At 47.9% G+C, this 15,159-nt stretch overlaps 2 protein-coding genes across 4 annotated transcripts in view; one reads left to right on the forward strand and one right to left on the reverse strand.

Moving 5' to 3' along the window:
- Window positions 1-188: 188 nt before the first annotated feature.
- On the forward strand, window positions 189-6,555 carry LOC309364593 (uncharacterized protein). Its single transcript, XM_081902234.1, has 4 exons — window positions 189-1,060; window positions 2,748-3,484; window positions 4,275-4,365; window positions 5,558-6,555. The coding sequence occupies exons 1-4, from the start codon at window positions 874-876 to the stop codon at window positions 6,436-6,438; spliced, it is 1,896 nt and encodes a 631-aa protein (XP_081758360.1). The 5' UTR covers window positions 189-873; the 3' UTR covers window positions 6,439-6,555.
- Window positions 6,556-7,988: 1,433 nt separating this feature from the next.
- Window positions 7,989-15,159, reverse strand: part of LOC309364809 (zinc finger protein RFP-like) — an 80,474-nt gene continuing 73,303 nt past the window's right edge. Inside the window, exons 5-7 of one of the 3 annotated variants that reach the window (XM_081902731.1) lie at window positions 14,918-15,036; window positions 13,861-13,893; window positions 7,989-8,838 (exon numbers count right to left, since the gene is read on the reverse strand). In XM_081902731.1, coding sequence (XP_081758857.1) covers window positions 8,321-8,838; window positions 13,861-13,893; window positions 14,918-15,036 — 670 coding nt within the window. In that variant the 3' untranslated portion in view covers window positions 7,989-8,320. The remainder of the gene's footprint in view (window positions 8,839-13,860; window positions 13,894-14,917; window positions 15,037-15,159) is intronic. The other 2 variants (XM_081902727.1, XM_081902729.1) reach the window with 2 other exon arrangements.

Genomic DNA, 15,159 nt, shown 5'->3' on the forward strand with positions numbered 1-15,159 from the left:
GGTTAAAGGTTATGTTCTTTGTATATATGGAGCCCTAAACAACCTGGGACCAAGTTACAGTATGTGGAGATGGGCTGCAGCTCAGTGGCTTTGCATGTAGGACATCCCAGGTTCCATCTCCCACACCTCCAGCAAGGACTGAGGGAGACCCCAAAACTTGGGGAGCTGCTGCCAGACAATACTAAGCTAGATGGACCAATGGACAGACTTGGAATAAGATAGCAGCTTCCTATGTATGTCAGAAACCTGCCTGCATGAATCCGACAAGCAGAAAGTGGATAGAGAAAAGTTTTCCTCCCTCCCTCCTAATACCTGAACTTGAAGGTTATCCAGGGAAGAAAATACTTCAAGCAGCACCTGTGGAACTCCCTGCCACAGGAGGCCATGACAACCACCAACTGGGATGGCTTGAAAAGAGGATTAGACAAATTCACAGAGGGCAGGGCTGGCTACTAGTCATGATGGCTATGCACAGTCCGAGGCAGTAAATGTTTCTGAATATCAGTTACTAAGAACCATAGGAGGGGAGAAGGCTCTTGTGCTGCGATCCTGCTGGGGGGGGGGGTTCCACAGAGATCTGGATCATGGGTGTAGCCAAGCCTTTTGTTAGGGGGGCAGAACCTCAGTTTGCTATGTATTTTCATTGATTTTTATTGATTTAGGGGGGCAGCTGCCCCTCCATGCCATCCCTTGGCTATGCCCATGATCTGGACAGACCTTCTGAGAACAGGATGCTAGCCTAGATGGGCCGTTGGCCTGACCTAGCAGGCTCCCTTGATGTCCTTCTGCTTTTAATCTGCCACTTTTATATATAACACGCATGTTGCCTTTTCCCAAGACCAACGCCAAAATGAAATACAAGGAAAGGGTTAAATGAACCGAGTTCTCCTTGGCAGAGAGGCGCATGAATTTGAGAAGGGCAGATGTGAAGAAGGCAGCCGCTTTGTGTCCCTTCTCCTCCTTGCTTGGGAGACTGGCTTTTGGGGTGCACTTATGAAGATCTGGGAGGCCCCCAAGACATCAGCAGCAGCAGCTGTGATGCAGAGACCGCCAGGAGAGGGTGAGTTTCAGGCAAGGCCCGGATCCAGAGGAAGAGCAGGAGAAGCAGAAATAGCTGGAGAGAGGGAAGCAGCAGTGTTGCAAGCAGGGAAACCGAGAGTCTGCGCTGGGGTTGCCAACTTAAAGCCTCTCGCCTGTGCCTTTTTGACCGCAGCCTTTGAGTGGTAGACCTGAGCTGTTGATATCTCTGTGCCATGGATTGCATCACTTGCACCCCTGCTTAGGGAAGCTTTTAATGTTTAACGGACTATTGTATTTTAATATTTTGTTGGAAGCTGCCTAGAGTGGCTGGGTATAAATAATAAATTGTTATTGTTATTGTTATTATTGCTCACCTTTGCAGGTTCATGCAGCTGTTAATAGCACAAGAGTAGGGCAGGTTTTGTTTTTCCCTCGGCCAGCCTCACATACACTGTGTTTTCCTATCATTTTTTGATTCTGTTCTACCTTCCATTGAAAATTATGTCCAGTGCCTGAAGCAGTGGTCTCTGAATACCACTTTATAGGGAATCAGAAGTGGGGACTGCACTGTTGCGCTCGGATCCTGCTTGTAGGTTTCGCATTGGGGGATCCGGTTCGCCACTGCAAGAGATGCTGGGCCAGAGGACCAGACCCAACAGGGCTTTTCTGCTGTTCCTAAAAAAAACTCTGCAAATACAGTCATACCTCAGGTTACAGACGCTTCAGGTTGCGTTTTTTCAGGTTGCGGACCGCCGAAACCCGGAAGTACTGGAACGGGTTACTTCCGGGTTTTGGTGGTCGTGCATGCCCAGAAGCGTTAAATCGCACTTTGCACATGCACAGAAGCGCCAAATCACAACGCGTGCATGCACAGACGTGCAGACGCGGGTTGCGAACGCTGCAGGTTGCAACCCGAGTGTCCACTGTACTAATAACTGGTGTCATTTTTTAAGCAAATCAATCCTGCAAATCTCCACCAGCTGCTCAGAAGGATAGTGTGTTTATCTATCTTATAACGGCAAGGGGTGTATATTGTCCATTTGGTGATGGTCCCTAAAAACTGAACCTTGAAAGCAACTGATCTTCTTTTGCTCTCACGTGTTTCTCTGCCTATTTGTATTCAAATGACCATTTGGAAGAAAGAAGCCAGTGTGGAAAAGCAGAATATTCCTGTGGGTCATTTGGAATAAACCAATGATTTTATACCCCCAAACAATTTTGCCCTTGTAGCTAGCTATATATAAAAAATATTTATAAGCTGGGGATGATGGGAGTTGTAGTCCAGCAGCATTTCTGAAGGCCACAGATTTCTCATCTCCTAGTCAGATCTAGGGTTAGGGAATCAGTTCAGTTCACATTTAAAGGGGAACCTACTTAATTAGCAAAAGAAAGAACTGAAAAACATCCCCATCCCCCCAAAAAATCACATTTATCCTAAGTTTTCAGTGCTGTTCTCCAGCCAGATAATGTGTACAAAATTGCATGTACTGGGGTAAACTGTGCAGAGTAATGCATATTTTTGTGATTGCTTTGCAGAAACATTTGGGGAAATGCTGGTGGTGGGGATATGCATATAAAGAGGAATTTGCAGAAATTAAAGAACAAATCATGTGGATAAACGAATTTAAGATTGGGGAAATTAGAATCTAAAATCGAGATAGACCTGGTTTGTGTTTGTTTTTTTAATAAACTGCACACTTACTGACATTGCTCTGGATGTTTTCCAGTTTTGTGTGCAAAGCAAGGAAGCATGCCTGGAATAAAAACAGAAAAGGAGGATCCAGCAGAGTTCGGACCAGGGGAGTCCCTGCAGAGGGACCTTCACATCATCCAGGTGGAGACCAATGGAGAGCTTTCTGGGGAAGCAGCCGCACACAGAATTAAGCAGGAGCCAGATGGAGGGCTGCAGCAGTGCTGGGAAGCTCTGCGGGGTAAGTTCCCAAAGGATGTAGCCGCCGCTTGGCCAGGATGGGAAAATCCGCTGCCACCACGGCCTCACTTGGGGAAGACCCCTAAGGATTTTAAATATTCCATAAAGGAATTTGCAGACGCCAAATGGTGGACTCGTGAAGAGTGGAGGTTCCAAACGTTGCCGGGTGTTAATGGAGAATCCCATGAGGTTGACCGTAGCCAGGATCTTTCTGGGCACCTAGCAGAGGAGGGCATTCCAGCTGGCTTGGAGGCCCAGCGCTTACGTTTCCGGCGGTTCTCCTATTGGGAGGCTGAGGGGCCCCAAGAGGCCCTTGGACATCTCCGGGAACTTTGCTGTCAGTGGCTGGAGCCAGAGAGACACACCAAGGAGCAGATCCTGGAGATGGTGATCCTGGAGCAGTTCCTGATGATCCTCCCAGAAGAAATGCGGAGCTGGGTCAAGGAATGCGGGCCAGAGACCGGCAAGCAGGCGGTGGCTCTTGCAGAGGATTTCCTCCTGAGGTTGAAGTGGTCTGAGAACCACAAAGAGCAGGTGAGCAAACTGTTTCATCCTGAGGGTCACAACTTACTCAGAAATTAAAAAGGTAAAGGTACCCCTGCCCGTACGGGCCAGTCATGTCCGACTCTAGGGTTGTGCGCTCATCTCACTCTAGAGGCCGGGAGCCAGCGCTGTCCGGAGACACTTCCGGGTCACGTGGCCAGCATGACGAAGCTGCTCTGGCGAGCTAGCACCAGCGCAGCACACGGAAACACCATTTACCTTCCCGCTATAAAGTGGTACCTATTTATCTACTTGCACTTAGGGGTGCTTTCGAACTGCTAGGTGGGCAGGATCTGGGACCGAATGACGGGAGCTCACCCCGCTGCGGGGATTCGAACCGCCGACCATACGATCGGCAAGTCCTAGGCACTGAGGTTTTACCCACAGCGCCACCCTTCTGAGAAATTAGCCCTTAACAAAAAAGCGATACAATCTGCATTTGTGTCTGTGTAAAAATCAGTGTTTTAGTGTGGTGGCACCTATACATTGGAACTATTGCTATTCAGCAGACACCTTTGTTTCATTATGTTCTGCACCTACTAGAAACATTTTTGTTTAGACAAGACTTCCCAGGTATCTAGGAAAGCGTATGTGTTTCAAGTTTATTGCTGGTTTTTCATTTTTTGAACTTTTTAATTGTTTTTTTCTAATAATTTTATTGTTCCTTTTTTTGTAAACTGCTTTGAGGTGTTTTGCTTAAAGAGAGAGAGAAAATCAAGCAGCATATGAAATAAGTAAATAAAAAAAATGAAAATATATTATTCACTGGCCTTCATTTCAGACACCATGTGGGCAGCATCTGTCAGAGACTGTCACGTTGAAGCTTTCCATGGAGGCTGTAGAAGAAGGCGATGGAGAGACCATTGTCCCAGGCAAGTATTTACTGAGCACCCGAGGTGCTTGCAGTGTAGCAGGGGCTCCACATTCCTCCTATGTGAAGTTCAGAGTGCACCTAAAGTCCACACTCCCGATTTGGAAACCGACAAAGGGTATAAGGTCAAGATTCCTGCCTCCCCCTTAAAAAAAATTGTTTTCCTCGGTTGTACCTGAATGAGGCAGTAGAAAGGCTATACCACTTCAGAGTTGTTGATGTGGAATTCTGTTTTTAAACACTTTTCTTCCTAACAAGGTCTTAAAACAGCTACACTGCTTGCCAGTTATTTTCCAGGCCCACTTCAAGGTGTCAGCTTGGGCATTTAAAGCCCTAAATCAGGCTTCCTCAACTTCGGCCCTCCAGATGTTTTTGGCCTACAACTCCCATGATCCCTAGCTAGCAGGACCAGTGGTCAGGGATGGTGGGAATTGTACTCTCATCTGAAGGGCTGAGGTTGAGGAAGCCTGCCCTAAATGTTTTGGGATCCAAATATTTGCAAGAAGGCTTTCTTCCATATTTACCTCCCTATATGTATTATAGTTAGGGCTTTTTTTCAGTTGGAACTCAGTTCTGACACCTCCTCAGTTGGGTGCCATTGCCATTATAAGAGAACAAGGAAACGCTAATGATGAGTTCTGGCACCTCTTTTTCTAGAAAAATAGCACTGATCATAGTGAATACCACTCAGATTTGTCTGCACCATTTTTGTCCCTGGCCTCAGATGAATATCCAGATTACAGGAACTTCCACTCCCTTTTCCATTTTAGATGGAATTATCTGACACCCCTGATGAAATGTACAGTGGTACCTTGAGTTACATATGCTTCAGGTTACAGACGCTTCAGGTTACAGACTCCACTAACCCAGAAATAGTACCTTGGGTTAAGAACTTTGCTTCAGAATGAAAAGAGAAATAGTGCCCTGGTGGCGCGGCAGCAGCGGGAGACCCCATTAGCTAAAGTGGTGCTTCAGGTTAAGAACAGCTTCAGGTTAAGAACGGACCTCCAGAACGAATTAAGTTCTTAACCCGAGGTACCACTGTATAGGATTGTTTGTGATTTTTGTTGACATCTATGTTCTTGTTTAAATGAGTGGTCAACTTGTCCTGTTAATTATGATCCATAGATAGTTCTTACTCCACTTTGTGTCCTTCGTGTGGCCAATTTAACAGGTGTCTTGTTTTCTTCCAGCTGTTGACTGGCAAGTGAAGGTGAAAGAGGAGCCCAAGGATGAAGAGACTCTTCTGCCAGAAGGACCCAAGAAAGGAGATGTCCCCACAGGATCATGGGAAAACACCAAAGGGAAAAGTCCTCAGGATCCTGAAATGGAACTGATGCCCAGAGGTTTGCAGGTTCAAGAAAATCACATAGAAAACCAACCATGGAGGGCAGCAGAGCTATCCTTTCTCCATGAGGGTGCTCACACAGGCTCACACAAGAGGGCCTTCCAGGACGGAATGCTCCGGCGTAAAAGAAAAAAGGCGGGTGTGGATGGTGGGAAGAACTTGTTCCCGAGCTCTGATCTCCTCAAGAAGCAGAGACTGCCGATGGCAGAAAAGGCATACAAATCCTCGGAGTGGGGCAAGAGCCTCAAGTTGAGGCTGCACCTCAGTATGCCTGAGAGGAAACGCATGGGAGGGAAACCCTCCATCTGGTCGGACTTTGGGAAAAGGTTCCCTCAGCCTTACGATGCTCCTCAGCCCCGGGAAATCCAGACAAGAGCGAACCAACACGTATGTTCGGAGTGCGGGAGGACCTTCAGCAGGCAATCCCACCTCCTCATACACCAGCGCATGCACACAGGAGAGAAACCGTATACCTGCTCGGAGTGTGGGAAGAGCTTCAGCTACAGCTCGGTCCTTACAGAACACGAGAGAATCCACACAGGGGAGAAGCCCTACGAGTGCTCGGACTGTGGGCAGACCTTCAGCCGCAGGTCGTACCTCATTCAGCACGAGAGAACCCACACGGGGGTGAAGCCCTACGAATGCTCCGAGTGCCAGAAATGTTTTACGCGGCGCAGCGGCCTTCTTCGACATCAGAAGCTGCACGTGGAAAGGAAGCCAAGCTGAAGCCGTGTCTTTTTAAGAATCTTTCATTTCCTTTAACTATGCATTAAAGATAATATTGTTGAGTGTTCTAGATGGCCACAGGAGAATTGCATGAATAAATATTAACTGTAGGTTGTACAGGGTTGTTGTTTTTCTTGTTGGGGGGGGGGGAGATGTCTTCTGTAAGAAGGTAAGAATCATCTTGCTAGATCAGACCAAGGTTTAGTTTATTTATTTTCAGTGCTTTCCACAAAGAGTGCAGATCAGCCACAGACCATTTCGGGGGCCTAATTTGGCCCGCCAGTCAGTTGAATCCAGCCCCTGTGGCAGTTTATTTCCTGGGGTAAAATCCTAAAAAACCCTCAACGTCAACCCTAAAAAGAGCTCAGCAACACCAATCTTAAAAAAAGGTCAGCAACTTTGATCGGCCCTCACAACCCTTCACTTCATCAAATCTGGCCCTCTTTGAAAAAAGTTTGGACACCACTGCCCTAAAAAATAGATACTTTTTGTAGAATATGACTAGCAGAGTATCCCAGCAATTCAACAAAGGAAGAAAACAATATGTACACATGTAAGATAAAGAGACAAAAGATATAAACAAAAATATTGAAAGAAACTTGTGCAAAAGAGGCAATACGACAATATTCCAAGATAAGACATTAGCAGATCAAAAACATATACTGTAATCAAAAACATTTCATCCTCACAACAGTCCTGTGCAATGGGTAAAAACACATGAAAGGTGTGGAAAGGACAAGAGTTTGTGCTCCTTCTAATTCTTAATTTTGTGTAACATTTTAACGCTATCATTGTTAAATTTTTAACTTTTAAAAGCAGAGCTGGTCTGCATGATGGTCACTGGAGCCCACGGCCAACTGGGCATGGCTGAGGCTGTGTAATTCATGCATTCTCAAGTAAGTATGTGGCATGTCGCCCCTTTGAGAGAGGCACTGATGACCCAGGAGGCCATTTCTTGGTGAGATAACACAGGGGATGTGTGATCCATCAACCTCTGTGTTGTGGTATGACTCATTAGCCTGTTTTTCACCCAGCAAGATCTGTTCTTCAAAACCTGAACTCTACGTCCATACAAAGGTGGTATCTAACACCAGAACGAATTAAATTCTTAACCTGAGGTAACACTGTAAATAACAGCAATCAAGATCTCGAACTCATCACCCACGACACCCAGAGTCTTCCCTTTTCCCTTCTTAGAGAGCGCAGCTGAACACACCCCTTGGCAAAAAGGAGAGAGCAGGAAGTTGCCTTCTCAGAGGCTTAAACTCAGGACCTTCAGATTATGAAACTGACCTGCTGCTTCATACGCTAAGAAGGGGGCAGAGAGTGGCATCTCCTCCCCATTGGGGATGGTGGGTAGGGCAGCTCATGGCAGGTCTGGTCACAAGAGGCAGAGCCAGGTGGTTATAGGAGGTGGAGACAATGTTGTTTTTCTCTCACTCCGTCCACCTTCCTTGCAAAGATGCACAACTCACAATTTATTTCTGAAGGTTCTCACCAGGGGTGATGCATTGTCACTATGTGTCAATGACAATGCATCACCCCTGGTGAGAACCTTCAGAAATGCAACCTTCAGGAATAGTTAATACCGACAGCCCAATCCAAAGCAAGTTTAATAAGGAATGTTAATGCAGGAACCGGAAACAATTAATGTCTCTTGAAGAACTAAATTGTAGAGGGATTTCTGGGGAAGGGGAGGAAAAGGCAAGGAAAACCTGTATCTTGTCTGTTTTGTTATTTCTGCTGATTGTGACTGGAATGAATCTTCTCAAAGAGCTACTGAAAAACTGTCCAAATGGCTCTTGGTGGGGCTTGTTTTTCTCTCAGTCACTCTGGTCTGGAGAGAAACTCCTGCTGGGCCCGAGAGGCAGATTTAGTCTCCTCAGGAGATCCTGAGGTGGATTTGATTTCCCTTCAGACAAAAGAAAGGGAGGAGGGTCTCTCCAGAGAATGAGGCTCCTGAGAACGTGTAGAGTTCGGCTCCTGAGTCAGCGTCAGAAAAAGACACAAGTCCCCCTTCATAGTCCAGAGTCACCCGGATCCTCCTGGGTTCCTCACTCAGGGGCAGAGGAGAGGAATCAGGCGAGGGGAAGCCCCAGTACTTTCTTCTCCATTTCTCCACAGCCCAGATCCCTTCCTCTGGGCTTAAGGGGAAGAAGCTCTTTCTCCTCACAGATTTCCTGGCAACCCCCATAGCCCACCATTCCCCACTTTCCACGTTGACTTCCCAGAAATGTCTGCCTGCTGTGAATCCCTCACATCCCAAAATACAAATTCGGTCGCTGAATCTCTCAGGATTGTTGGGCAGGTCTTGATGTTTGTCTCCCCTTCTCACACTTTTCCGATCCTCAGACAGGATGAGTTGGGGATGGGCTGTGTCTGGATCCAGAGTGACATTTGCTGTTGGGGAGAAGATGAGGAAAAGAGAAGATTAGGCAGAGTCAGCTGAGAGACAGAAATGGACATCCTGATCCAAAAAACACCCAGAAGAACCAGATTCTCTCTAAAATAAAGGGGGTTTCTTTGCATGATTAGTACCCTCCTCTCCTTCTTCCAGACTTCCTCCACAGTAAGTATCTACCTTGTTATTTTTTTAAATCAGTTATTTTCTTCTTTTTATGGTGTTTTATTGATTGTGTTTTGTTTTGTCCCTCTCAAAGTGTTTTCTACATGTTTTTATTTTACTTTATTTTTTACTTTTAGCATCTAATATATAGATATTATTGTCACCACCTCACCATCTCCAGATTTCTCTTTTCCTTTTTTATTTCTTTTCCTTTTCTGATTTGTCTGTTTCTTGCTCCCTCTCTCCTTCTTAACTCTTAAATCTACATACATACGCCTCCCCACCCACTTCCATTAGCAACTCCCCCTCCAGGTGATCTCTTACCCCACACTACAGCTAAAACTACCACTGCAATTTATTATCATTGTTATCACTTTCCTTTCTCCCTCTCTCCCTCCCTCTCCTTTTTATTTTTACTCTAATTTCCCTTCCTCCCTCCCTTCTCCTATTTCGCTTTCTTCCTCTTCTTTTCCATCTTTTGCCTCTATATTGTTTTGTTTGGTTCTGTCTCTGAGCACACCCTTGCCAGTCTTAAATTTTTAACTCTTTACTACAAATCCCTACCCCCTCCCTCCACCCCTAACTGGACCCCAATACCCCTTTTGTGTGTATGAGTGTGCAGACATGTACACACGGGCGCACTCACGAATAACCCCCCCTCAAACACACACCCTCCCTCTGGCCCCACCCCATGGGTCTCTCGTACATCTGCCTGCTAACCCCTTTATGTTAACTGTCTGTCTGTTGATCTACTCGCCTGTCTGCTTGTCTGCCACCCACTCCGGCAACGGGAACCCCAGAGAAGTCCTTAAAACACAGCCGAGACAGGACACAAATGACCACCTAATCCAGATGCTCTGTAAAAGCCACCAGTCAACAACGCCTGTTCAGCAAAACAGCTCAGCAACACCCAGGAACCACTGCCACCACAACTCCTAACCACAACACGCCCTTCTCCAAGAGGACACCAAACAGATCCCAAACCAAAATAATCAGGGAAACTGGGATGACACTAACCAGAGAGATGGTGAACAGCACTGAGAACACAACACCCCCCCCCCAAGATGACAACAACCCAGCAACAAAACGAGAACTGAAGGAAATGAAAACGAGACTAACAGAACTACTGAAACTGTTCAATGACCTGACCTCCATGTTAGCATTTCAATCCTCCATTGCTGGATGTGTGATTGTTACATCACATGTCTGTGTTTACTTTCTAGGCTTGAAAAGTCTGATAGCAGAAGTCAGTCTTATCTCTTCTGCTGTACTGTACTTTTGTACTGTTTCTCTCTCTCTCTCTCTCTCTCTCTCTCTCTCTCTCTCTCTCTCTCTCTCCCTCTCTTGGAGGAGAAGTGAGAGGATGCCATAGTTGCTTTGTCCTGTATATATTGCTCAATAAATCACTGAGACTGTCCTCCGGTAAATGCAACTTTCTCCGGACTCAGGACAGCAGCACACTCTGGACTCAGAACTGATACGCTGCTCCACTCTGGGCTTTGGTACCGATGTAACAGCTCCACTCTGGGCCCATAACCATTGTTGGAACACACCTGGGGGGCACACGCAGCCCCTGGAATGAGACAGATCTCTCCAGGTGTCTTCCTGATGAAGCGCAGCCTGGGACGCTCACAAATCAGTTTCAGTGCACACCAGTGGCACATATCTAAAGACATGTGCACACTCTATCAGCAGAGTATAGCAGAAATGATTGTGGAGCGTGAGTGTAGCATTCTAACCCCCTAGACATAATCAAAAAAACAGTGGGAGGACGACATAGGCTATGAAATTAACCCCACTCAGTGGACCAGAATGTGGTCTAAACCCCCCTTTAAATCCATATCATCGAAAAGGAAAGAACTCACTCTAAAACTCACCTACAGGTGGCACCTACCACCAAGGAAATTAGTGCTAATACACCCAGGAACCTCACCAAAATGCTGGAGAGGGTGCACCTCCACAGGCACATAGTTACACATGTGGTGGGAATTCCCCCAAATCCAACTATTCTGGACAATAGCCATAAAAGAAATACAGTGGTGCCCCGCAAGACGAATGCCTCGCAAGACGAAAAACCCGCAAGACGAAAGGGTTTTTCGGTTTTTGCGACGCTTCGCTAGACGATTTTCCCTATGGGCTTGCATCGCAAGACGAAAGCCCATAGGGAAATCTCGGGGACCTTTTTTTAAATGCTGGCGGTGGGGAGCAAAGCCTTTTTCCCCCCTCCGGACTTCAGAAGAGGTCCAGGAAGGCCGGCGGGGGCGAAAGGCTTTGCTCCCCACCGCCAGCATTTTAAAAGCGGTCCGGGATAGCAGGGAAGCGCTTCCCGCTATCCCGGACGGCTTTTGAAGGCAGGCAGGGGGGGCAAAGACTTTTGCCCCCCGCCCGCCTTGGGAAGAGGTCCTGGACCTCTTCCGAAGGCGGGCGGGGGGCAAAAGTCTTTGCTCCCCCCTGCCTGCCTTTCCGGGAGAGCGGAAAAGGCAGCGCTGCCTTCCCGCTCTCCCGGAAAGGCAGGCAGGGGGGAGCAAAGACTTTTGCCCCCCGCCCGCCTTCGGAAGAGGTCCAGGACCTCTTCCCAAGGCGGGCGGGGGGCAAAAGTCTTTGCCCCCCCTGCCTGCCTAACCGGGGGCGTTTAAATCGCCCCGGGACTGTCCGGGGCGATTTAAAAGCCCCCGGACGGCTTTTGAAGCCTCCCCCCGCCGCCCGGCATCGGAACGATGTCCCGAAGCTGGGCGGCGGGGCGGGAAAGCCTTCCCCCGCCGCCCGGCTTCGGGGCATCGTCCCGATGCCGGGCGGTGGGGCAGGAACGCCTCCCCCCGCCACCTGGCTTCGGGGCATTGTCCCGATGCCGGGCGGCGGGGCGAGAAACCCTCCCCCCGCCGCCCGGCATCGGAACGATGTCCCGAAGCCCGGCGGCGGGGCGAGAAACCCTCCCCCCGCCGCCCGGCATCGGAACGATGTCCCGAAGCCCGGCGGCGGGGCGGGAAAGCCTCCCCCCGCCGCCCGGCTTCAGAACGATGTCCCGAAGCCCGGCGGCGGGGCGGGAAAGCCTCCCCCCGCCGCCCGGCTTCAGAACGATGTCCCGAAGCCCGGCGGCGGGGCGGGAAAGCCTCCCCCCGCCGCCCGGCTTCGGAACGATGTCCCGAAGCCCGGCGGCGGGGCGGGAAAGCCTCCCCCCGCCGCCCGGCTTCGGAACGATGTCCCGAAGCCCGGCGGCGGGGCCGCGAAGCCTGGGCGCGCTGGCAACTCTCCGCAAGGAGCGCTCCCGCTGCTTGCGGAGAGGTCCGCGAAGCCTGTCCTGGACCTCTTCTGAAGGCAGGCGGGGGGCAAAAGTCTTTGTCCCCCCTGCCTGCCTTCCCAGGGGCTTTTAAATCGCCCCGGACAGCGGAGAAGTCCTCCGCTGTCCCGGGCGATTTTAAAATGCCGCCTGCCAGAAGAGGTCGGGGGAAGGCGGTTTCCATAGGAACGCATTAATTGATTTTCAATGCATTCCTATGGAAAACCGTGCATCGCAAGACGAAAAACTCGCAAGACGAAGAGACTTGCGGAACGAATTAATTTCGTCTTGCGAGGCACCACTGTATGCAAAATAAATATGCAGGTATTAGAAATAATCCCAGAACTATCCTTACTAAACATCTTCCAAGACAATAATGTCCACTCACATCACAAAGAACTCATAACCCATCTTCTCTCAGCAGCCAGAAACATCATAACCAGACACTGGAGAGACCTGTCAGGAGTAAGCATGGACCAATGGTACCAAATAGTATGGGAAACAGCCTTACTAGAAAAATGAACCAATAAACTGAAACTGACACGGGGACAAATAGAAAAAGACGCCTTCACCCCGGTATGGCTCCCCTTTATCGCATACACAGCCCAACAAGACAACGACAATAATCCACCAACAGCATACAAATCAATATGGTTAACCTGAACCAAAACAGCCACCCACCCCACTCGCACATGAAAAAGTTAACCACAGCCAATCACAAATGAACAATGATACCCTAGGCCAACCCCAACTTCTCTTGCCACTAAAGGAACACCAGCGAATAGCAAAGAGAACCTGCACAAGTGATGCTGACACAAACCCACCCACATAAACATTAAGTAAAATAGAAACACCGGTACCCGACCCCACCCCCACTCACCATTCCCCCTTCCACTTCTTTCCCCGTTTTCTTCCTAATGTAACACTAATGTATCAACAAATGAAACTGAAAATGTAAGTTGAAAAAAAAAATCAATGAAAGTTTGGCTGTGGTAGGGGCCTATTGGTTAGTGCCAACACCATCTCCTACATACCTCCTCCCAATCCCCTGAGAAGTTTTTTTATATATGTATAAAAAGTAATACATAATTTCACCCTAACGTGTAAGAATCATGGAATCATAGAATTGTAGAGTTGGAAGGGACCTCAGGGGTCATCTAGTCCAACCCCCTGCAATGCATAACTCTCAACTAAAGCATCCATGACAAAAGTTGGATCGGTATCTATCATAGATGCTTTAGTTAAGATTCCTGCATTGCAGGAGGTTGGCCTAGATGATTCCCTTCCAACTCTAATAATTCCATGACTCTTACAAGGCTGCCTCTGAATTCCTGCTTGTGGACTCTGCAGGCATCAGTTTGGCTCCTGTTGCAAAGAGGAGGCTGGACTGGATTGGCTCTTGGGATGACCCAGCATCGCTCTTCTGAAATGCTTTAGTCACATGGAAAGGCAAGTAAGCAGTTATTAACCAGCATTAAGGTATTGATGATGGTTGCAAAGTCTGCAATTTCTTTTATTTAACCTCAATTATATATCCGTCCACATCCCTCCTGCGAATTTGGGCTAATAAAAAATTTACCTTCTTGAAGCAGTTGTCTGAATAAAAGAGAGTCTGAGGAAGCAAAAAGATATGAAGCTTAATTACTACTCATTTTCAATTCTGATTCTGTCTTCCGTGGCTTTAGCTACCCCTCCCAGTTTGGTGTCATCTGCAAATTTGATGAGCACCCCCTCAATTCCTCATTCAAGTCATTTATAAAGACGTTGAACAACGGGCCCACGACAGAACCCTGCAGCACCCCACTTATTTTCCAGGATGACAAGGAACCATTAGTGAGCACTCTTTGGGTTCGTTCAGTCAACCAGCTACAAATCCACCTAACAGTTACCTCATTCAACCCTCATTTTACCAGCTTCCTTGTGAGAATATCATGGGGGATTGGGGGGCAGAACAGAATGATTGGTTAGTTAGTTAAATATTCCTATTGTTTTAGAATGGGGGGGGGCTTGGCTATGCCCATGTTCCAGGCTATTAAGAAACGTGTCCTTTGGGGCTCACGTGTGGTTAATTTCATGGCTAGCTTGGGAACTCTCAGGAGATTGTGTTGGTTGCAGCTCTAGATAGGGCAGCTGTGGATGGACGTCTGAGGAGACAGATCAGGCCTTTGATCCACTGCTTGGAGACAAGCCTGAGGAGGAGGCACAGAGAGGAGCAGGGTATTTCAAAATGCCCTTTTAGACTGTCCTTCAGAGTCTGAGAACCTCCAAAAGGGTCAGTCCAGAGTAGGGAGATGGGTAACAAATGAAAAAGTAAGTTCAGCATAATTGTGAACAGATACACATTAGGGTGAAAATCCTGGCTTTGCTATGCACTTTGGTTCATGCTTTCTCTCTTTGCGGCAGCCACCAGTCTCTTCCTGACCCCCCAGGCACCAGAGTGACAATATTTATGGGGCATTCTGGGGGAAATGAAATGATGGCTGCGGCACCAAGAAGGAAGGCACTGTGAGGATACCCCTTTCTGCAGCAGCAGGAACAAAATACAATACATTAATGCAAAACATTAAGAGACTGGAATGCCCAGTTTTGGACTAATATAATGCCCAGGATAAAATCCTTGCAGTAATTTTCATTACTTTTGAATTGCTTCATCGCATTCCCAATTATACGATTTATGTCACAGAATCTGGAGGCCTTCCCCTTCAGCTGTGGAGGGAAAGCCCATGGAGTCTCTAAATGCTCTCTTTTCTCATACCTGGTGAAAAGAAAAACAATGTTAGCCCATTCAAACCCATAATTCCTAGTACATGAAGAAAAATGAACTGAGAGGAGGAAGAGAGTGGCAGAAAGCCTTGAGGAACAGGCAGGCACAGAAGGG

This window comes from Podarcis melisellensis (genome assembly GCF_964234715.1).
Source record: "Podarcis melisellensis genome assembly, chromosome: 2".
Taxonomy (NCBI): domain Eukaryota; kingdom Metazoa; phylum Chordata; class Lepidosauria; order Squamata; family Lacertidae; genus Podarcis; species Podarcis melisellensis.

Excerpts from the sequence above, each read along its gene's own strand:
- LOC309364593 (XM_081902234.1), top strand. The coding sequence starts at position 874 with ATGAACCGAGTTCTCCTTGGCAGAGAGGCGCATGAATTTGAGAAGGGC. Across the intron at positions 1,061-2,747 it reads GCAGAGACCGCCAGGAGAGG|TTTTGTGTGCAAAGCAAGGA; the intron begins GTGAGTTTCAGG and ends GATGTTTTCCAG. Across the intron at positions 3,485-4,274 it reads CTGAGAACCACAAAGAGCAG|ACACCATGTGGGCAGCATCT; the intron begins GTGAGCAAACTG and ends CCTTCATTTCAG.